Below are 23,829 nucleotides of genomic sequence, written 5' to 3' on the forward strand. Positions count from 1 at the left end.
GGCGCACTGGAGCTCTTGAGCACCGAGCCTGCCCAACCTTACCTGGTTGAATGCTCACGGTCGCCCTGCCAGTGCGGCGAGGTGGAATAGCCCGCACTGGGCTATGCAGGCGAACCGGAGACACCGAGCGCAAGGCTGGTGCCATGTAAGCCGGCCCAAGGAGACGCACTGGAGACCAGCTGCGTAGAACCGGCTTCATGGCATTTGGCTCGACGCTCAATCTAGCCCGGCCGATACGCTGAGCTGGAATATACCGCACCGGGCTGTGCACCCGCACTGGGGACACCGTGCGCACCACTGCATAACACGGTGCCTGCCCGGTCTCTCTAGCCCCCCGGTAAGCACAGGGAGTTTGCGCAGGTCTCCTACCTGGCATAGCCATACTCCCTGTGAGCCCCCCCCCAATAATTTTTTGGGGCTGACTCTCGGGCTTCCTTCCGCGCCGCCGTGCTTGCTTCGCCAACTCCATTCTCCGATAACCTTCCGCGCACTGCTCCATCGAATCCCAGGCGGGCTCCGGCACTCTCCCTTGGTCGACCGCCCACCTGTCTATCTCCTCCCAAGAAGTATAGTCCATACTGTACTCCTCTTTGGGCTGCTCCTGTTGCCTCTTCTCCTGCTGCACCTTTGGGCGGCTACACTCCCCTGGTTTAGCCCAGGGTCCTCTCCCGTCGAGGATTTCCTCCCATGTCCAGAAATCCTTATTACGCATCTCCTCTTTGGGCTGCTCCTGCCTGTTGACACACTGCTTGGTCCTTTTGTAGTGGGTGATTCTGTCACGGTTTTCTCTATGTGAAGGAGAGTCGGACCAAAATGCGGCGTGTAGATTGCGATCCATGTTTAATAAACAAACGTAAAACACGAATCGATACAAACACTACAAAACAAAGAACGTAATGAACGTAACGAAAACCGAAACAGCCCTATCTGGTGAACAACACCGAGACAGGAACAATCACCCACAAACACACAGTGAAACCCAGGCTACCTAAATATGGTTCCCAATCAGAGACAATGACTAACACCTGCCTCTGATTGAGAACCATATCAGGCCAGACATAGAAATAGACAAACTAGACAATGAAACATAGAATGCCCACTCAGCTCACACCCTGACCAACCAAAACATAGAAATATACAAAGTAAACTATGGTCAGGGTGTGACATCTGGATCCAGTAAGGTGACCTTTTTCCTGTGCACCTAAAGTTGATGAATATGACCAATCTTCTGTTTGTAAAACTTCAATAAAACGCAGCACACACAACTCAGTGACAACTTAGGTGATTGACGAGATGTATAATGCTCAACATGGAGTAGACAAAGTCTCATCTATCGTTTATAACACATACATTGTTCTTTTTACCACATTTTTAGAGTTAGACACAGCATCTTACTTTCTGAGGAAGGCCTCCATTGTGTTTCCTCTGCCAGTACCCCCCTCCCCCCAAACACACACACCTCACTGACTAAGCATTGAGGTTACGTGTGTTTTCCCAGACTTGTGGGTTTCACAAGTGTTTGACATTACTAATGGCCGATATAGAAGATGGTAGTCTCAAACATTGTAGCAGGTTGTCATTACCCCTTCTGTCCCAGTCCTTTGTGAGAGACCTGAAGACAGATGCCAAGTCCTAGCAAACTCTGTTTATTGGGACTTGATGGGAATTTGAAGGGTTGGGCTGTTGAGCTGACGTTTGTTTGGTTTGTCACAGAGTCAAGCGGTTACAGAGTCAGATTATGTGTGAGGTCACAGGAGACAGTGAAAGGCGCTTGATAACAAGTCAAAGGTAACGGCAAGAACAAATACGTTGAATCATTGGAACAGTACACATACATGAGGTGACATAAGTCATCAGGGACATCTCATCAGGTAAGTACCTAGGTTGTTTGCTCTGCACTCCTTTCTCCTTCCCTCTTTCACCCTGCTTCCCCATTTCCCTTTTATTCCCTCCATCTGTCCTCCATTACTGCCCGCCTGCTCCCTCTTTTTCCTTTAATCTCCTTGGCTGACCCCTCTTTACAAATGCCATCCTTCTCTCCTCAATCACTATGAGTTGGACCAGAGCACACAAACAACAGAGATGAACACTTCAGGCAGACAGTGGGAGGGCAGAGCGGGCAGCAGCCAGAACAGGTGGAGTCTCCTCACACTGGTTCTGTTAGCCCATCCGAACATAGGCATTGAAAGGCTGAGGGGTTTGTTTGGTTGCATGCGAGGACAATGCTTCTTTTATTATTTTTGCCCACACCAGTGCATACTGTAACGTAAGCTGTTTGGTAGCTTTAGTTCATTGTTATGCTTCCGATTCAGTGCTTTTTAGTTATATTCTGTGTTATATTTTGTTCGAAAGTGAAGACAGCTTTAAGTTGGTCTAGTGAAATACAAACCTTTCATCTGAAACTTGACTTCAGCAGTTAAACTACAGTATATGAGTAATTGTACGTTGTAAACTTGTGAAAATGTGTGAAAAGAATATTACAGTGTCAGAGGTGGATGTCCTGCTGCGTATGCCAGCTTGTTAATGCCAGTCTCCCTATCTTTTCTATCAGTCGTTGTCCTTACTCATAGTTATTCCTTCACACCTTCTTCTTGTCTCATTATTTCCTGGTCTAGCACTCCTCTCCTCTGCTCTCAATCCTCTCCTCTGTGAACAGTTCTCTAATTCCATCCCACGGGATCTGCCTTCCTCTTTTTCCTTCCTCCTCCACCAATCTGTCCATATTTTCACTGTCTTATCAAGGTGTTCCTCCTCACTTCACTGCTCTGTCAATCTCTGTCATATTTTTACTGTCTCAACGTGTCTTATCCTCCTGAACAAACTCTTATTTTACCCTCTCCTCCTACATGACCTCTCTGTCTCATCTAAACTCTCTGTCCTTTGCCATGGAAATATCTAATTTCTCTTTTGGCTGTCATGTTGCAAAAAATCCCCCTGGAAAAAAATAGGAAATCCCTAAAATAGGATAGTAATCTAATCAGGCGAAACCAGAGCTCCCGTGGCCGTGTCACTCTTTCCATCTGTCTCCACCTCCTTCTCTTTTCCCTTTCTCTACCCACCATCCATCACTCATTGTCCTTTTTCTCTGCCTCTGTCTTCTGTGCAGTGGCCCTGGTCACTTAGGCAGCTGGTATTTCCAACGGTAGGTCTGGCCTGGGTCGAGCTGATAATGAGCTGTGTGAATCTGAAGCCTTGTCATCTGAGCCACAGTGGAGCACAGGGCTGGAGTGTAGAGTGCACTGTAGAAAGGAGACAGGCAGACAGGTGGCCAGAGGGGGATAGGAACAGAGAGAAAGAATGGAGCACTCTTGTGCTTGTGCCCTTTTGTTAATCATATGTACTAAAACTCTACAGCTACATGGTACATGGTAGGCCCCCATTGTCCCAGAAATCTTTGGTAACTGGAGAACCTTGTCAATGCTATTAGTGGGCAATGGAGTGCCTGTAAAAAGGATTGACAGAGACCCTACAGATCTTAGTCTAATAGCATTTAGTGTTAGAGACCCTTTCATGTCATTCATAACTGGAGGTCTTGCTCTCTATTTCTCTCTCTCTTTCTTTCTCTCCCTCCCTTACTCCCTCTCTCCATCAGAGGCTCAGGGGAAAATCACATAAGTCTAGATGAATAATGAATACTATACATTATTCATAAGTAAGTCCTAGAATAGTACAATTTTTCCATCCTTAGTTACCTATATATTTGATGAAACAACTATGTTTATTTGATGACTGTTGTTGACTGATATGATAAGGTTCAAAGTAAACACATAGATTGCTGTAGATTTTTGGACATGACAACAGGTGTGTGCCATCCTTAGTTAGTTAGGCAGGGGCTGTTATGTATGCAGAACACACTTTGATCCAGGGACATGAGCCGCAGGTGGTTTGCAGACTATTTCACGGCTGCCTGGGTAGAAGAATACCTTAGTTATTTCTCACAGTAAATGCAATTATTTCAAGGAGAGGTGCTTGTTAAAAGGCGTTAAAAGCATTCAAAAAAATACTTCTAATTAACCAATACATTTTTCGACAAACGTAATCACATTCTTCTCCAATGCAAGTAAGTAGAGTGAACAAAAAACAGCCTGCAAGTTAACCTCCTGGTCTAGCTGATGTAGAGCTGCAATATCATATCACACTACAGTGAGTGTACAATAAGGTCAATATTTGCATATACTGTATGTGACAGGAGTGCTCCCACTTCACGTTTAGCAGCAGTGATAATAAATATACAATATATCACCTATTCCCATGTGTTCACTCTTTAGATAAGAACATAGGTTGTTTATGTGGCTCTATTGGAGCTCTATCAGCAGCTGCTCTCATGGCTTCACAGCAGCTAGGGATTGTAATCACCTGGTTGGCACCATATATATCCATAAACTACGCTGTGACTCAGTGGAAAATCAAATGGTGCCATGACACTTCCACTGTGCACTTTGCACTGTGCACTTTGTTAACGGTTATTGTTATTCATAAGAGTGTGCTGTGCTTTCCCCAGATTTAAAGTCAAAGTACTTTCCAGTACTTTTTTGCCCTGAATCAGAGGAGTGTTTGATTGTAGGTTTCATGAATGTCTAGGGGCGCACTGCGACAACCTGCATTGTGTTGCTAGTCCTCCCTCTGTGTGCCCTTTTCAAATGCCTTGACAGTTGCCTTGTGCATTTATTGGCTAGAACCCTAAAAAACACAACATGCCACTAATGTGGACTCACCTCTGGCTTTTTCATGGACATTTTCTTTCAGACACTTGACCTTTTTTTCTACCTTGTCAAGATGTTTCTGGAATCTTTGTTTGACTGCAAGATCTTCTTGTTATACCTCAACAAAAAGAGGACCAGATGAAAGTGATGTGCGTTGTGCAGTCTTGGATGGAAGGAGTTGACATCTGATTTAGGAATAGGCAGCCCAGGAGCATGTGCCTGGTGACATCTCCTCCAGGTTAGCCGTCAGTACGGGTCATGCAATGTTCTTTCAATCAGATGTTAACTTCCTCCATCAGGGACACACTGCTGTGCAAATCAAACATACTTGGAAAGGCGCAGTGGGGAAACTGATTCCTGTTTTTAGTTTAGGTAATTACAAGGATTTGAACAGTGAGGGGAATAAGATGAGACATACAGGTGTTTTCCTGTTGTTGATGATAGATGAATTTCCATAATGTACAAAGATGGATACAGTACATGAAGGGAGGCAGCCAGTATAGACCGTATACATAGAGAGAGGGAGGATGTCAAGATGGAAGGATCAGGTTACATACAGCTGCTTTTCTCTCTAGCTTCTGTTCCATTAACTAATGGGCCTGGATGGGTGAGAGAGAGTCAGACATTTTAGGAGGACAGTGGAAGATGTATAGAACTTGCTTCTTCATTATTGAAAACAGCATGTTTTGACAATACAGTCTTCATCTGATATACTGTAGACATTTAAACGTGTTAACCCTCGCAAGGCTGCAGGCCCAGACGGCATCCCCAGCCGCGCCCTCAGAGCATGCGCAGACCAGCTGGCCGGTGTGTTTACGGACATATTCAATCAATCCCTATACCAGTCTGCTGTTCCCACATGCTTCAAGAGGGCCACCATTGTTCCTGTTCCCAAGAAAGCTAAGGTAACTGAGCTAAACGACTACCGCCCCGTAGCACTCACTTCCGTCATCATGAAGTGCTTTGAGAGACTAGTCAAGGACCATATCACCTCCACCCTACCTGACACCCTAGACCCACTCCAATTTGCTTACCGCCCAAATAGGTCCACAGACGATGCAATCTCAACCACACTGCACACTGCCCTAACCCATCTGGACAAGAGGAATACCTATGTGAGAATGCTGTTCATTGACTACAGTTCGGCATTCAACACCATAGTACCCTCCAAGCTCGTCATCAAGCTCGAGACCCTGGGTCTCGACCCCGCCCTGTGCAACTGGGTACTGGACTTCCTGACGGGCCGCCCCCAGGTGGTGAGGGTAGGCAACAACATCTCCTCCCCGCTGATCCTCAACACTGGGGCCCCACAAGGGTGCGTTCTGAGCCCTCTCCTGTACTCCCTGTTCACCCACGACTGCGTGGCCACGCACGCCTCCAACTCAATCATCAAGTTTGCGGACGACACAACAGTGGTAGGCTTGATTACCAACAACGACGAGACGGCCTACAGGGAGGAGGTGAGGGCCCTCGGAGTGTGGTGTCAGGAAAATAACCTCACACTCAACGTCAACAAAACTAAGGAGATGATTGTGGACTTCAGGAAACAGCAGAGGGAACACCCCCCTATCCACATCGATGGAACAGTAGTGGAGAGGGTAGCAAGTTTTAAGTTCCTCGGCATACACATCACAGACAAACTGAATTGGTCCACTCACACAGACAGCATTGTGAAGAAGGCGCAGCAGCGCCTCTTCAACCTCAGGAGGCTGAAGAAATTCGGCTTGTCACCAAAAGCACTCACAAACTTCTACAGATGCACAATCGAGAGCATCCTGGCGGGCTGTATCACCGCCTGGTACGGCAACTGCTCCGCCCTCAACCGTAAGGCTCTCCAGAGGGTAGTGAGGTCTGCACAACGCATCACCGGGGGCAAACTACCTGCCCTCCAGGACACATACACCACCCGATGTCACAGGAAGGCCATAAAGATCATCAAGGACATCAACCACCCGAGCCACTGCCTGTTCACCCCGCTATCATCCAGAAGGCGAGGTCAGTACAGGTGCATCAAAGCTGGGACCGAGAGACTGAAAAACAGCTTCTATCTCAAGGCTATCAGACTGTTAAACAGCCACCACTAACATTGAGTGGCTGCTGCCAACACACTGACACTGACTCAACTCCAGTCACTTTAATAATGGGAATTGATGGGAAATGATGTAAATATATCACTAGCCACTTTAACCAATGCTACCTTATATAATGTTACTCACCCTACATTATTCATCTCATAGGCATACGTATATACTGTACTCTATATCATCGACTGTATCCTTATGTAATACATGTATCACTAGCCACTTTAACTATGCCACTTTGTTTACATACTCATCTCATATGTATATACTGTACTCGATACAATCTACTGTATCTGCCTATGCTGCTCTGTACCATCACTCATTCATATATCCTTATGTACATATTCTTTATCCCCTCACACTGTGTACAAGACAGTAGTTTTGGAATTGTTAGTTAGATTACTTGTTGGTTATTACTGCATTGTCGGAACTAGAAGCACAAGCATTTCGCTACACTCGCATTAACATCTGCTAACCATGTGTATGTGACAAATAAAATTTGATTTGATTTGATTTGATTTGTACTTCCAATACGCATTACTCATGAAGTTACATCAATACAGTCCATTTACCAAACTAACACACTAGCTGTCAAGCTACTGAGCTGTACTGTAGCTCACAATGTGCCACTCTTCTCCACAAATGCCTGCTCTGATTGCTCTGTTCTTTGCAGCACTACCAGACTAATACAGCTCTGGTGGACTGAGCATCCATCACTGCAGCCCACTGAATTCAGCCCCCCCCCCCCCCCCCCCAACATTTCTATTCAAGGATAAAGAATTATTAAATACTTATTAATAAAGAGTAAGACTATCAGGTATCAAGGTAAGACCCAGATGTAGACCGTGTTGAAGTGACAATGTTTATTACAGCAACAGGGGCAAAGGTACAGGACGGAAGGCAGGCTCAGGGTCAGGGGCAGGATGAGTGGTCAGGCGATGGGTACAGGGTCAGGACAGACAAGGGTCAAAAACCAGGGGGATGAGAAAAGAGAGACTGGGGAAAAGCAGGAGCTGACACAAAACACTGGTTAGCTTGACAAACAAGACGAACTGGCAACAGACAAACAGAGAACACAGGTATAACTACACAGGGGATAATGGGGAAGATGGGCGGCACCTGGAGGGGGTAGAGACAATTACAAAGACAGAAACAGATCAGGGTGTGACAGTACCCCCCCCCCCCCCCCCTCCCCTCCCCCGGGGCGCCACCTGGCATCCTACCTGGGCGCATACCTGGTTGACCGGGGTGCCGGCGGTGGAAGTCGGTGATGAGGATGGGTCCAGGATGTTTCTAGCGGGGACCCAGCACCTCTCCTCCGGGGCAAAACCTTCCCAGTCAACCAGGTACTGGAAACCCCTGCCCTGTGGTCGAACCCTGAGGAGGCGTCTCACCGTGTACACCGAATGGCCAGCGATGACACGGGGAGGAGGGGTGGGCCTGGAAATAGAAGACAAAGGGCTGTGAGACACAGGCTTAATTCTAGACACATGGAATGTAGGATGAATACGAAGGGTACGGGGCAACAGAAGGTGGACAGCAGAGGGGCTAATGATCTTGGAGATGGGGAAAGGGCCGATAAACTGATGGAGATCTGCTTGTCATCGATACTTGAAGGTGGTCATGAGGAGGGCCGACCGGGCTCTCCTCCAGGTACGACGACAGCGGCGGACGAACATCTGGGCAGAAGGTATGCCAACCTCCTCTTCCTGCTCAGGGAAGAGCGGGGGCTGATACCCCAGGGAACACTCAAAGGGAGATAGGCCCATGGCAGAGCAGGGAAGGTGTTGTGGGCGTATTCAACCCACACAAGCTGCTGGCTCCAGGTGGTGGGGTTGGCGGAGACCAGGCAGCACGGGGTAGTTTCGAGGTCCTCGTTGGCCGCTCTGACTGGCTGTTGGACTGGGGGTGGAACCCGGAGGACAGGCTGGCCGACGACCCAATGAGGGTGCAGAACACCTTCCAGGACTGGGACGAGAACTGAGGACCCCGGTCGGAGACCATGTCCACAGGCAGTCCATGGATCCAGAAGACATGCTGCACCATGAGCTGTGCCGTCTCTTTGGCAGAGGGTAGTTTGAGGAGAGGAACGAAGTGTGCGGCTTTGGAAAACCGAATCACCACGGTCAGGATGGCCAGGGACATGTGAGACCAGGGATGGTGGGGGACAGGCAGAGGTTGGAGGAGACCAGCCGGAGCTTGCCGAGGAGTCTTGTTCTGTGCAAGCGGCGACGAATGCGGTCACGTCAGGAACCATAGTAGGCCACTAAAAGTGCTGTCGCACAAAGGCCAGGGTCCGACGGGCGCCCTTTCGTATCCGCACCAGGTGGTAGGCGTTCTGTAAATACAGCTTGGAAAACACAGTGGCTCACTGGAGCGGCTCGAAGGCCAAGGAGATGAGTGGTAGCGGGTCACGGTTCTTAACCGTAATGTCATTGAGTCCCCGGTAGTCAATGCGCGGGCGCAGGGTCTTGTCCTTTTTCTCCACAAAGAAGAACCCTGCACGGGTGGGAGAGGAAGAGGGACGGATAAATCCAGCAGCTAGGGAGTCTCCAATGTAGGTATCCATAGCCTTGGTCTCCGGTCCCGACAGAGAGTACAGATGTCCCCAGGACGGCGTGGTGCAGTCGTAGGGTCGGTGCGGCGGAAGCTACATGGCCCTGGCCTTGCTGAACACCTTCCCGGACATCCTGGAACTCCGTGGGAATGGCGGAGAGGTCCGGGGTACCTTCCGAGCCCCCGTGAAGACGTCCTGGGGCAGATTGTGCTGACTTTAGGCAATGGGCGTGGCAGAATGTGCTCCAGCCCATGATGGCACCAGTAGACTAGTTAATGAGGGTATTGTGTCGTTGGAGCCGGGAGAGGTCGGTGATTCAAATGTGGGGCTTCAGAAGCAAGCCAGCAGTGGGATGCAGGGTGGTAGGCGGCTTTCAGTGTGTGACAAAGACAGCAATAAGAGGTTTGTGAGGCTAAGAAAAATGGATGGATGAATGGATGTATGGATGCATACATGGAGAGACAGAGGGATGGTTAAAGGCCACTTTTTTTTACTGTAAATGTGTCTCCATTATTATATATACTTCCCTTACCTAGTTTGCCTTAACATAGACAGACCATCCAGGGACCATCCCCCAAAGAAGTGCTACTCCCAATTCCTGGAAGTTGTGATGACGTCACCCACATAGCACCCACATGACTCATTGGTCGATGTTAATTGTATAATGTTCTATTAAATAGGTACTAAATCATGACTCCACTCCCCTTACTTCCACACCTTAATCTGTCCCAGACAACCAAACACCATGCATCCCCCCCATGCAGATGCTGGCCAAAAGTACTTTTCCCAGACCAACCACAAGGTTAATCATTCTCTAACCACTGCACGTCTGTGTGTGTGAGTAGGGCAATAACGTCTGTGGGAAAGTGTGTTCTTGAGTATATGCGTTTGTGCATGCGTGCATGCTACCCTATCTTCTGCATGTTCCTCTAGCCGATAATCCGTCCCATATCATAGCACATCTCTCAGGCCCTCTCTCCTCTGATTAGAGGGATGACGCCTGTATATTTCTTTATTACTAGGATAACCCCATTTGGATTGGACATTTCCATGCCTGTCATGTAATTTATCCCTATAGACACCTCTTTCCATTCCCACTCAATATGGAATGGCTCTCAGGCTATTATCTGCACCTCCAAACCAACCCTGGGCTGTTGTCTTAGCCGGAAATGAAAGTAATGTTATACAAGATGGCCGACTACTAGATTTATTAACAAGATAGCACAGCTATATTACTGTGATTATGGATGAATACTTTTGGGTGTGCCTGGGGTGTACCAACTTATACTGTTTGTGTTTGCATCTGTGTATCTCCAACACAATAATTTGAAGTGAAATTGTTGTCATGACCAATGTTTGTTTTGATAGTTATGGCTGTTTATTTTTTAGGTTTGAGATGTTGTTATGGGTGTTGTAACTTGCTCAATGGCTGAGATTCTTTTCAGATGTCAGCTAATAGGGACAACCTCAAATGTAAATCTGCTCTCATTTCGTAATGACAGTAATAATTTGTAGTAATTACTGTTACCCGCTGAGCGCTTTGATGATTATTTTCATCCCTGGACTGGATATTAGTGTAAGATAACATTAATTTGCTCCCTTTAAATATTGTCAGACTCCTCTACCTCCCTTTGGTTCCTCTCTCCTTCTGGTCCTCTCAACAGGTGTAACAGGCCTGGTGCAGATAGATGAAAATGGGGACAGAGAGACAGACTTTGCTTTCTGGGACATGACTGACACCAACACCAGTGTTTTCCAGGTACTGAATACACACACACATCTCTCTCTCTCTCTCTCTTGCTCTCACTCTCTCTCTCTCGCTCTCTCTCTCTCTCTCTCTCTCTCTCTCTCTCTCTCTCTCTCTTTCTTTCTCTCTCTCTACCTCTCTCTCTCTCTCTACCCCTCTCTCTCCCTCTCTCTCTCTTTCTCTCTCTCTCTCTCTCTCTCTCTCTCTCTCTCTCTCTCTCTCTCTCATACACTAAGGCTCCTCATCTCTTTCATTCTGCCAGTGCTCATAAAGCTGCCTGCCTGTGTACACAGTCTCTGTGTGTTTTGGAGATTGGAGAATAAAACTAGATGTTCTCCAGAGGCATTAACATGTTGAAGAAAAGAGCTCTACAGTTCATAGAAAGACCTCCATGTCTCCATTAACACTACAATATACCATCTGCTCAGGGTGAGGGTAAATGGGGCAACAACTATATATAGCTATAGCATACAGTATTACAGTTTTTCTCAATTGCAAAAAGACTAAAACCCATTGGCTGAACAAAGTTCTCAGTTGCCTGGACTCATTTAGTTAATTATGCAGTCTGTTGTCAATACCTTAAACCATTTCACATTGTAAAACACAATTTGCAGATCTCACTTAGACTATTCAGCAAAACTCTAAACACATTCTCATTCTCAAAACACATTCTGCACTCTAATGCACATGTCATCCATACTGGTAAACACAAGTGGCAACAATCAAATACAAATAGAGAACATATGTCATTGATTGAACACAACCACTCAAAATTGATTTAACCTGTTTCAAATGATGCGACACAACCAATATAAGCCAGTTCAGAGAGCAAACAGGTTGTTGAAGGTGGGAAGGAGAAAGTCTGAGAATGGATACTGTAGTACAGTGCATTGTAGGCTGTATACTGTACAATGGACAAATTGTATGGCCCTGAATATTGTGCTTTCCATTTATTAACAGTACTGACTGCTCAATAGATTTTGACTGGTTGCAGGTTCATATCAACAAAGAACAAGAATTACAGTATCACAGAGACAAAGGACAGGTTTGTGAGATGCAGGGTACAGTACTGTAAAAATAGGGGTACAAGGAGAAGGAAGAACAGAAAACAAAATTGCAAAGAGCAAAGCAGAGTAGTAATTTCTGATCAATTTTGAGCTACTATGATAGAACATGTTTTCGTTCATCAAAAGACAATGACGGAAAAATATGAATATTTTTTTAGATTAAAAATGTACTTCTCCCTGAGAATTGTATGTTTTGAACAATGTGTTTTCTATTTTTCGGTGTATTGTTTACTGACTGCTTGAGAGTGTATATCATTTTGATCACTTTGTTTATGATTTGAGAGCAGTGTTTGATTTTGAACACAGGTAAAACTGTTTTGAGGCAAATGTTTCATTTTGCAAGAGGAGTCAGAGGTTATGTAAATAGTGCTTTAAGATGAGGTTTTGTGTTTAATGTTTTCAGGAAATGGAGCAAGGTTTCAGAAATTGTGTTTTAGCAATTGAGAAAAACTGTAACAAACCGTATTTCAGCATACATATGATCATTTAATATGTCATTTCATCCACCCAGTGCCAATGTGTTTGTCTTATGTAATGACAGAATGATAAATATTAATTGGTGGCAAGCCACTGAGGTTAATGACCAACTGATCCAGCGAGATCAAGAGTGTGTACATGTACATGTGTGGATGGGCGAGAACGTACATGCGTGTGTGTTTATGTATATGTGCGTGTGTGAACAGGGAGAGAGAGTGGATGTTTTTCACCTAGTGTGAAGGGGTGAGTGTCAAGTCTCTGGGCTGATTAGTGGCTCATTGAAAGTCGTCTCCCATTATCACCCTATGCTAATGCATTGCATTGAGAATAATGTGTCAATCTTGCCAGCCTGCCATATCACTGTCTAAGAGGACCACAATGGAAATAAGCCTTCTGGCTTTATTCTGTTATTATCCTCTAAAATGTTTAATTATGTAATCTTGTCTCCGACTGGAACAGCCTACTGCTTTAAATTATCTAATAAAACAAATCAATCAACGTGTGGTATGTTATTTGTCATTATTTAATATTTAACATTAGAAAGTTATACTGTGTTCCTTGCCAGATTGTGTCCGTGTACAACGGCTCTCAGAAGAAGCTGAGGGCCTTGCCTGGGATGGACATCCAGTGGCCAGGGGGCGCTGCTCCTTTAGATGTGCCCGTCTGTGGCTTTAAGAACGACAACCCAGCCTGCCTCGCACGTCAGTGGACTCCGTCTGTCTCTCACTCACTTTTGTATATACCCCCCCATAAAATGTCTATGTTTGCATGACGTAGCAGAATTTATACTAGTCATAATCAGTCAAAACAGCTTACAATGACTGACATTACACTGTCATGCAGTGGCTGTATTGAAGGAAAACGGTACCATAAAAATGTTTCTCCTGTCTCTTTTTCCAGGAACCATCACAATCCACCAGATGGTAACAATTGTGGTGTTCTTCATCATTATCATCATCCTCACAATTACTGTCTTCATATACAGGTGAGTGTAGACAGGCCAGTTCAATCAGCAAGTATGCACAAGGCCTAGAATCTACGGGAAGAGTTTTATGTCATTACGTTTATAGCATTGTTCACATATCTAAAAGAGCAATCTATCATCTCACTGTCTTTCACACACACACACACACACACAGGAAGCTTAAGCTTGAAAATGAACTGGTGGCTCAGCTGTGGAGGGTCTCCTGGGAGGATATTCAGATGAGCAACATGGAGAAAGTGCTGCGAAGCGCAGGCAGCAAGCTCACTCTGTCCCTTGTGAGTCCACACTCATACACACGCTTGCAACAACACACACATTTCGCAATACACACAGTCTTGCACAAAACTGACCCCATCCCACCTTTCGCTTTATTTACAGAGAGGCTCCAACTACGGCTCCCTATTAACAGGAGATGGAAACTTTCAGGTGTTTGCCAAGACAGGCTACTACAAGGTAAGTAGGGTGTGCGTGTGTGTATGCGTGTGTGTGTGTGTGTGTGTGTGCGTGAAATAGTAACCTTTTAATGTCAACTGGATTGAATGCATAATGTTTTCTCTGTCTTTCAGGCGAACATTGTGGCCATCAAATACATCAACAGAAAACGCATTGAGCTCACCAGAAATGTGCTGTTTGAACTGAAACATGTGAGTCTTCATGAGGTTCTAGTGTGACGTGTGTATACTCCAGAATGCATATGTGCATCAGAGAATAGCACTGTCCCTAAATGTCACATGGTGTCCTCCTTTCCTTCCCTCCCTTTCCTTTCCTTCCCTTTCCTTCCCTCCCCAGATGCGTGATATTCAGAATGAGCACCTGACCCGCTTCATCGGAGCCTGTATCGACCCCCCCAACATCTGCATCATCACAGAGTACTGTCCTCGGGGTAGCTTACAGGTAGCCACCCCTCACCACAATTCCACTATAAGATGGTCCACTGACCCAATTCAAGTCTTTAGGAAACATTTGTCTTGTCTAAATGCTGTGTGTGTGTGTGTGTGTGTGTGTGTGTGTGTGTGTGCGTGCGCGCGCGTGCGTGCGTGTGCGTGCGTGTGTGTGCTTCATCCTTCAGGACATCATGGAAAATGAGAGCATCACACTGGACTGGATGTTCAGATACTCGTTAATTAATGACATTGTAAAGGTAACCACTGCTCTACACACTCTCCTGCTTATCTTTCCATGTGTCAACTTCAATTGACTTGAGAAAACACATTTGCATCATTCAACAAGTGAACGTCCATATGCTTTGCCAAACATTTTTAGACTAAAGCTCAATATGAATAACTCATTTATCTCTAATCTCTCCTTCAGACTATCTCTTCTCTTTCTATATTTTAACCCTTACCCTCCCTCCCCTTCTCCTATCCAGGGCATGGCTTTCCTCCACAACAGTGTCATCGTCTCCCACGGCAACCTGAAGTCGTCCAACTGCGTGGTGGATAACCGCTTTGTGTTGAAGATCACCGACTACGGCCTGTCCAGCTTCCGCACCGAGAGCAACACAGACGACGCCCATGCTTACTATGCCCGTGAGTCACCTGGCTCTGCAGGACATTTCCCTTTAGACACAGATTTAGGATTAGCTTACCCTGATCAAATCCTTAAGAGGGTGAAATACTAAACTGACCTTAGATCAGTGTCTGTAGGCAAATTAATTATACTTTTAGTCAATTTGTCCATCTATGTTTGTAGGGAAACTGTGGATGGCCCCAGAGCTGCTGAGGTTGGAGAGTGCCCCTCTATGTGGCACCCAGAAGGGGGACGTCTACAGCTTTGGCATCATTCTCCAGGAGGTGGCGCTACGCCACGGAGCCTTCTATCTGGAGGGAGAGCCGCTCAGCCCCAAAGGTAACACACACATACACACACGCACTCTATCTTTCTTCATGACAGACATTTGGGAACGATTTGATCCTATGTAGCAAAATTTGAAATTGTATTTTTTACATTGGATAAAAGTAGAGACTTTTATTAAATTATTAAATTGTTTATTAAAAAGTAGAGACTTTTATTAAATTGAATATAATACATTATAGTTGAGGAACAATGGGAAAGTAATTCTGCTTTGAAAGTTTATAAACTTGTAACCCCACTTTTGAAAAAAGGGCTCTTGAATGTTTTGGTACACCTACTAGAGAGCTCTTCTTTGTCTAAACCCATTCAGCATCGTTCACAACCTCTTAAACCTTAGCCCCACCCATCTCTTTAAGGATTCACATGTGAGTCCATGTGCTAAACAGCAACTAACTAAGTAAGAGCACAGCAATAATCCCAACCCATACTACTAGCAATACAAACTGATTGTCATAACTAGCCACCATGCATGAATCTCCAGGTAGCTAAAGCTAACTAACTAGGTTTAATATTAGCTAGCTAGCTAACATTAGGTTATAACTAGCAATGCAGATAGATTTCTGAAATACAAGATCATACAGGTAACGTTAGCTAGTAAGCCAGCCAGCTAATGTTAGCTAGCTAGCTAACAGTACGCTCTAACTTAAAATGAAAATTACTTTCTGACTAAATTAGAAACGTATAATATCTGAAAATGTATCTAGCTAGACTTTCTTACCCGTATACATGGATGAACGCTTCTCCCTCTGTCACCAATGCCATGGTTGCCCTTAGTTTGGAGATGTAATCCAGAGACAGGTGTTTTATACAACAGACTTCTGTGTTCTCTTTTCGACTCCCTCTGCATATTTACAATCAAACGCTAGAATTTTCTCCATCTCCTTAGCAATCTTACTCTGCTACCACCGGGCATTCAACTTCTTCCATGACAACAACATTGTTGATCTCTGTTTCAGAAAACTCTACAATGTCTGGTTCAATTAAAATGTTTTTATCTATATCAGGGATCTCCTCTTCGTCTGATTAATTTTCAGAGTCACAGAGAGTCAGCATGGCACGATCGTCCCCCAGAAAGTGGAGAGCAGTAGCAATACCTCTGCAGTTCTTCATGATATCTTTCAAAAAAGCTGTGGTAGAAAGGATTACCTACACATACTGAGCAGCTCATGTTATAGACAGAAGCAGGCTACATGGCAGACCAATCCGAACTCATCTCTCAGCATGTCCAGACCATCCATTATTATTAGCTGGAAGGTTCCTGTCTTTTCCCGTGGTTAAACCAACTAGGCTCGTAATTTATTCATATTTACAGATGTCATACAAGTTTGTTATTAAGGCACATGAAAGTTCATTGTTCTAGAGGGCATTTCTGCCAAAAACGCATTTTGATAAAAAAAAGTATAATGATAAAAAAGTATCCTGTAAAGTAGTGACGTGCGACATACTTCTAGTTTCCTGAAACGAGTCACATTTGTGCTTCCATACACTTTTGGTCATAAGCACACTTATTTGCACATAAACACATATGTATTATAAAAGAAAGAGATAATAGCATTGTGGCTGAGTAAATTATACCCCAGATTGTGTCCAAGATAAACAGTGTTTGTATGATTCTTCCATCAAAAGCATAACAAACCAACCTAACAAGCCTCCTTCCCGTCAAGGCTCTGTGGTCTTTGCTGACTGCATTATCGCAGAGGAGCGATAAGGCAATTAGAGCAACTCAAAACAAAAGCTGTTATTCTGCACATTGCACCTGCAAGTCTGTTTACTTAGGAAAAGCTCTGTAGAAAACACAAACCTATCAAAAACCATATAACAGCTCCAGTGACTCAACAAAGCTACAGTATGTCGTTACATTTTATTCCATGTGAACTGTATTCTTTATATTTCAAGGTTCCTCTTTGACTCTACACACAAAAAAACATGACATCAAATTCAACAAATGAAGTGTAGACCCCCAAATATTGACACAACCAAATGGTAATTTCAGAGCTACTGACTAATATGCCACAACGTTAAAATGGAGACATGGAACAGTTTTGCAACTTAAACTAGGGAAAGTTCATGAATTTGTCGAACATGCTCCTAAAAGTGACCGATTTTTCCACCCTTCGTTTTCTTTTTCTCACTCAGCCCCTCTTGCACCCCACTTACCCTGAAGAGCCTACTCTAATGATATGGAGGACGAGAGCTTCTGTACCTCTCTGCTTTGTACTAAGGACAAACACATAGTGTATATAACACACAAACATATTATAATTGTTTACCTTCCACTGTACTGTTTTCTGTGTCTCTGGCTTAGAGTAAAGCAACACAATTTTAATAAAACATCAGATTGTAAGTACATAGCTGCAAACAAGATATTTCCTTTTCATTTGAGCAGGGGTGTGTGACTCTTTAGAATGTTTTTTATTATCAGTCAGGATTTCCGATTAAATTGTATTTAGGACAGATTGTAGTTCCCAAATTATCTTCCTTCTTTAGAAAATTTAAAAAGAAAGAGAAGATTGGATTTCTTGCTATACGGATCAGCAATAACAGCCGTCGTTGTGCTCCAAGTCAAGTCTCCATCACAACGTGTTGAGGAGAAAACATTGCTGCACCCATGTCTGCCAACCACCACTGCTCAGTGAATTTATTTTTTTACCTAAACCATAATTGCATGAAATTGTGCAAAATTTAAGAAGATTGAACATGATTGTGGTTGATTGCAAGAGTGGTGTACTGAGAGAGAAGCAAGTGTTTGTGTTTGCTCATCAGAGTGTAGCACTTTGTACTGGGAGACAGCAGCTGTTGTGTGACAGAAAAACAATGAACTGAATTAGAACCAGAGCATGCCATCTAGGCTGTGTGTGTGTGTGTGTGTGTGTGTGTGTGTGTGTGGTGTGTGTGTGTGTGTGTGTGTGTGTGTTTGCATGCTTAATTTTTTTCTGAGTGAGGGCAGAATTAGGGGAAGAGGATGAGAAATGAGGAAAGTGTGAACGAGAGGATAAAATAAATTGGGAGGGAGAGATAATGGAAAGATTGTGAAAGCATAGATATGAACACAATGGAAAGGAAATTGGACTGGAATCTCTGAGAAGGTGAAAGCAGAAGGAATGACACTAGACAGAAAATATTATACACTGCTCAAAAAAATAAAGTGAACACTAAAATAACACATCCTAGATCTGAATGAATGAAATATTCTTATTAAATACTTTTTTCTTTACATAGTTGAATGTGCTGACAACAAAATCACATAAAAATTATCAATGGAAATCAAATTGATCAACCCATGGAGGTCTGGATTTGGAGTCACACTCAAAATTAAAGTGGAAAACCACACTACAGGCTGATCCAACTTTGATGTAATGTCCTTAAAACAAGTCAAAATGAGGCTCAGTAGTGTGTGTGGCCTCCACGTGCCTGTATGACCTCCCTACAACGCCTGGGCATGCTCCTGATGAGGTGGCGGATGGTCTCCTGAGGGATCTCCTCCAAGACCTGGACTAAAGCATCCACCAACTCCTGGACAGTCTGTGGTGGATGGAGCGAGACATGATGTCCCAGATGTGCTCAATTGGATTCAGGTCTGGGGAACGGGCGGGCCAGTCCATAGCATCAATGCCTTCCTCTTGCAGGAACTGCTGACACACTCCAGCCACATGAGGTCTAGCATTGTCTTGCATTAGGAGGAACCCAGGAGGAACCCAGGGCCAACCGCACCAGCATATGGTCTCACAAGGGGTCTGAGGATCTCATCTCGGTACCTAATGGCAGTCAGGCTACCTCTGGCGAGCACATGGAGGGCTGTGCGGCCCCCCAAAGAAATGCCACCCCACACCATGACTGACCCACTGCCAAACCGGTCATGCTGGAGGATGTTGCAGGCAGCAGAACGTTCTCCACAGCATCTCCAGACTATCACGTCTGTCACATGTGCTCAGTGTGAACCTGCTTTCATCTGTGAAGAGCACAGGGCGCCAGTGGTGAATTTGCCAATCTTGGTGTTCTCTGGCTAATGCCAAACGTCCTGCACGGTGTTAGGCTGTAAGCACAACCCCCACCTGTGGACGTCGGGCACTCATACCACCCTCATGGAGTCTGTTTCTGACCGTTTGAGCAGACACATGCACATTGGTGGCCTGCTGGAGGTCATTTTGCAGGGCTCTGGCAGTGCTCCTCCTGCTCCTCCTTGCACAAAGGCGGAGGTAGTGGTCCTGCTGCTGGGTTGTTGCCCTCCTACGGCCTCCTCCACGTCTCCTGTTTTACTGGCATGTATCCTGGTAGCGCCTCCATGCTCTGGACACTACGCTGACATACACAGCAAACCTTGCCACAGCTCGCATTGATGTGCCATCCTGGATGAGCTGCACTACCTGAGCCACTTGTGTGGGTTGTAGACTCCGTCTCATGCTACCACTAGAGTGAAAGCACCGCCAGCATTCAAAAGTGACCAAAACATCAGCCAGGAAGCATAGGAACTGAGAAGTGGTCTGTGGTCCCCACCTGCATAACCACTCCTTTATTGGGGATGTCTTGCTAATTGCCTATAATTTCCACCTGTTGTCTATTCCATTTGCACAACAGTATGTGAAATTTATTGTAAATCAGTGTTGCTTCCTAAGTGGACAGTTTGATTTCACAGAAGTGTGATTGACTTGGAGTTACATTGTGTTGTTTAAGTGTTCCCTTTATTTTTTTGAGCAGTGTGTTTCACCATCTATAGGAATGCTGTCTACACTGACTGTAGAAAACATTAAGAATTCCTTCCTAATATTGAGTTACACGCCCCCCACACACACACACTTTTGCCCACAGAACAGCCTCAATTTGTCGGAGCTTGGACTCTACAAGGTGTCGAAAGCATTCCACAGGGATGCTGGCCCATGTTGACTCCAATTCTTCCCACAGTTGTGTCAAGTTGGCTGGATGTCTTTTGGGTGGTGTACCATTCTTGATACACATGGGAAACTGTTGAGCGTGAAAAACCCAGTAGTGTTGCAATCCTTGACACAAACCGGGGCTCCTGGCACCTACTCCTGGCACCCCGTTCAAAGGCACTAAAATATTTTGTCTTGCCCATTCACCCTCTGAATAGCACACATACACAATCCATGTCTCAATTGTTTCAAGGCTTAAAAATCCTTCTTTAATCTGTCGCCCCCCATCTATACTGATTGAAGTGGATTCAACAAGTGACGTTAATAAGGGATTCACCTGGTCAGTCTATGACATGTAAAGAGCGTAATGTTTTGTACACTCCCCCTTCTTCCTCTAGAAATCATGGATCGGGTGGCTCTGGGTGAGTGGCCGTGCCTGCGGCCTGCTGTCAACCCTCAGATCCACAGCCAGGAGCTGGGACAACTCATGCAGCGCTGCTGGGCAGAGGAGCCCACCGAGAGGCCAGAGTTCAACCACATCAAACTTCTGCTACGCAAACAGAACAGGTGGGTGTAGGGTGTGGAAGTGGGGAGAGTTTGTGTTCCATGATGTCATTAATGTCTGTGCGTCTCCACTCCAAAAAAGGAGTATGACTCCAGTACCTGTCAAAAGTTTGGACCCACCTATTCATTCAAGTTTTTTGTATTTTTTTTTTTACTATTTTCTACATTGTAGAATCATGTAGTAACCAAAAAAAGTGTTAAACAAATCAAAATATCCTTTATATTTTATATTCTTAAAAATCATCAAGGCAAAGGGTGGCTACTTTGAAGAATCTCAAATATAAAATATGTTGATTTCTGATTTGTTTAACACTTTTTTGGTTACTACATGATTCCATATGTGTTATTTCATAGTTTTGATGTCTTCACTATTATTCTACAATGTAGAAAATAGTCAAATAAAGAAAAGCCTTTGAATGAGTAGGTGTGTCCAAACTTTTTACTGGTACTGTATATATATATATGTGTGTGTGTGTGTGTGTGTGTGTGTGTGTGTGTGTGTGTGTGTGTGTGTGTGTGTGTGTGTGTGTGTGTGTGTGTGTGTGTGTGTGTGTGTGTTTGCGTGTGTGTGTGTGTAGGGAGTGCAGCACTAACATCCTGGATAACCTGCTGTCCCGTATGGAGCAGTATGCTAACAACCTGGAGGAGCTGGTGGAGGAGAGAACCCAGGCCTACCACGATGAGAAACGCAAGGCTGAGGCCCTGCTCTACCAGATACTACCACAGTGAGTCTCTGCTACACAAACACACACACTGAGTCAATACTATACACACACACACACACACACACAGTGCCTAATGTTACTGTCTGTACCTGCAGTTCAGTGGCGGAGCAGCTAAAGAGAGGGGAGACGGTGCAGGCCGAGGCCTTTGATTCAGTCACCATCTACTTCAGTGACATTGTGGGCTTCACAGCCATATCAGCTGAGAGCACACCTATGCAGGTGAGAAAGTACAATCACATTGTGACACGACTCACACAGGTGTGACAAGTTACAAAGATAGACTTTACAAGGGAGGCCATAGTCAAACCCAACAATTCCCATTCTGCTCTAAAAAATGTTTGCCTCTTTAGGTTGTGACCCTGCTCAATGACCTCTACACCTGTTTTGATGCCATCATTGACAACTTTGATGTTTACAAGGTAACATTATATTTCTCATCAATGTGCAGATGAAGGAAAGGAAAAGAGGAGATGAAGCCTCTATTGAGATCCTCCATTAGGACACACTGACATCCCTGCCCCTGCCTTTTCTGTGGCGCCCCCAGGTGGAGACCATCGGCGATGCCTACATGGTGGTGTCTGGCCTGCCGGTGAGGAACGGGAAGCTACACGGCCGAGAGATCGCCCGCATGGCCCTGGCTCTGCTCAACGCTGTACGCACCTTCAAAATCCGCCACCGGCCTGACCAGCAGCTCAAACTACGCATTGGCATCCACAGCGGTGAGCGGCACGTGATGTTCACATACTAACAGACACAGTGATGATATTCCAATTTCAGTTGTGTGATTGACCAATTCACTGCACTCTATATTCAGGCCCTGTGTGTGCAGGAGTGGTGGGGCTGAAGATGCCACGGTACTGTCTGTTTGGAGACACAGTCAACACCTCTTCACGACTGGAGTCCAATGGTGAAGGTAAGCCACAGTAGTCATACAACATGTGGGTTTTAAATCTGGGACTCAAGTTCCAAAGTTCTGCTGGTTTTCATATCTCTATAATAGTTAATTGACTAATTAAGGATTGCTCCCCTCACCTTCTCTCCCGCACAGCGCTGAAGATCCATGTGTCTGCGGCCACACGTGACGTCCTGCAGGAGTTCAACTGCTTCCAGCTGGAGCTGAGAGGAGATGTGGCGATGAAGGGGAAAGGGAAAATGACCACCTACTGGCTACTGGGAGAGAGCAAGAGCAATGAGTCAACGAGCTAAGGGGACAAGCCAAGGAGGGAGGAAGGTCATGAAGGAAGAAATGGTGGAGGAAAATGTGAGCAAATAATGGGAACCACTGACTGATGTTCTGGAGCAAGTAAACAAATGAAGAGGCCTGGTGAATGAATGAGGTGGGGATTGGGGAGGTAGATGTGGAAGAAGGAGGATGTAGAGAACTTTCTTCACTTCAGCCCTCCTGCACTTGAACATCTAGATTCTAAGGATATATAGAAAGCTACATGCTCTGAGAGTGTGTGTGTGATGTTCTGTGTATATGTTTTTCCAGTTATATTTCGATGTTGAAGGTTTTGGATGCAACACTGATGGTATTTAGATCGGTAAAAAAAAAAAAGATTCACAAACAGACCTTTACAGGAAGTTGTGGATATTGCTGCCTGGTGGTCACATTATGTAACTGTTTTTTTAATTAATGTATTTTATGAGTACATAGTATCCCACTGGGCACAGAAGTCAGTTCAACGTCTAGTTTTGATTTAAATTTGGTTGAGTTGTCAACTAATTCAACGTGAAATTAACATTGGATTCAGAAAAAAAGACTAAATGCCCGTACGTTGATGACTTTTTTGCAAATCCAATCAGATTCCCACGTTGATTCAACATCATCACATACATTTTGGGGGTTGAAATGACATGGAAATGACGTTCAAACTTTGGGTCTGGGATTTATCATTTGATTCATTTCCACATTAGTGTTTGTGACATGTATCCTCAGACCCCAACCACAATCACTGAGCCTACTCTGGAGTTAAAATGACTTGCTTTATATATGTGGGTGGGTGGGTGTGTCTAATGTCTCATCACTGTATATGATTTGTCTATTTACAGTCATATCAGTCTTATTATTTTGTACAATACAGATGTTGTTTATTTCTCAATAGATTATTTTTCTATTGCCTAAAGGGCAATTCACAGAAATGCACTTAAGATAGATACATCCTCTTACTCTGGTGAAATAAAGTCAAGCGTCCCACTTC

The 23,829-nt window shown here is 44.9% G+C and overlaps 1 protein-coding gene across 1 annotated transcript in view; it reads left to right on the forward strand.

Moving 5' to 3' along the window:
- Positions 1-23,829, forward strand: part of LOC100136306 (atrial natriuretic peptide receptor 1) — a 67,816-nt gene extending 43,987 nt beyond the window's left edge. Inside the window, exons 6-22 of the mRNA XM_036971924.2 lie at positions 11,006-11,100; positions 13,198-13,333; positions 13,533-13,617; positions 13,772-13,892; positions 13,996-14,070; positions 14,184-14,261; positions 14,407-14,511; positions 14,687-14,758; positions 14,987-15,146; positions 15,310-15,465; positions 20,738-20,906; positions 21,482-21,628; positions 21,724-21,847; positions 21,979-22,047; positions 22,173-22,347; positions 22,443-22,541; positions 22,677-23,829. Coding sequence (XP_036827819.1) covers positions 11,006-11,100; positions 13,198-13,333; positions 13,533-13,617; positions 13,772-13,892; positions 13,996-14,070; positions 14,184-14,261; positions 14,407-14,511; positions 14,687-14,758; positions 14,987-15,146; positions 15,310-15,465; positions 20,738-20,906; positions 21,482-21,628; positions 21,724-21,847; positions 21,979-22,047; positions 22,173-22,347; positions 22,443-22,541; positions 22,677-22,834 — 2,024 coding nt within the window. The 3' untranslated portion in view covers positions 22,835-23,829. The remainder of the gene's footprint in view (positions 1-11,005; positions 11,101-13,197; positions 13,334-13,532; positions 13,618-13,771; positions 13,893-13,995; positions 14,071-14,183; positions 14,262-14,406; positions 14,512-14,686; positions 14,759-14,986; positions 15,147-15,309; positions 15,466-20,737; positions 20,907-21,481; positions 21,629-21,723; positions 21,848-21,978; positions 22,048-22,172; positions 22,348-22,442; positions 22,542-22,676) is intronic.

The sequence above is a fragment of the Oncorhynchus mykiss genome, chromosome 3, assembly GCF_057628025.1.
Source record: "Oncorhynchus mykiss isolate SJ-2025 chromosome 3, ASM5762802v1, whole genome shotgun sequence".
Classification (NCBI taxonomy): Eukaryota; Metazoa; Chordata; class Actinopteri; order Salmoniformes; family Salmonidae; genus Oncorhynchus; species Oncorhynchus mykiss.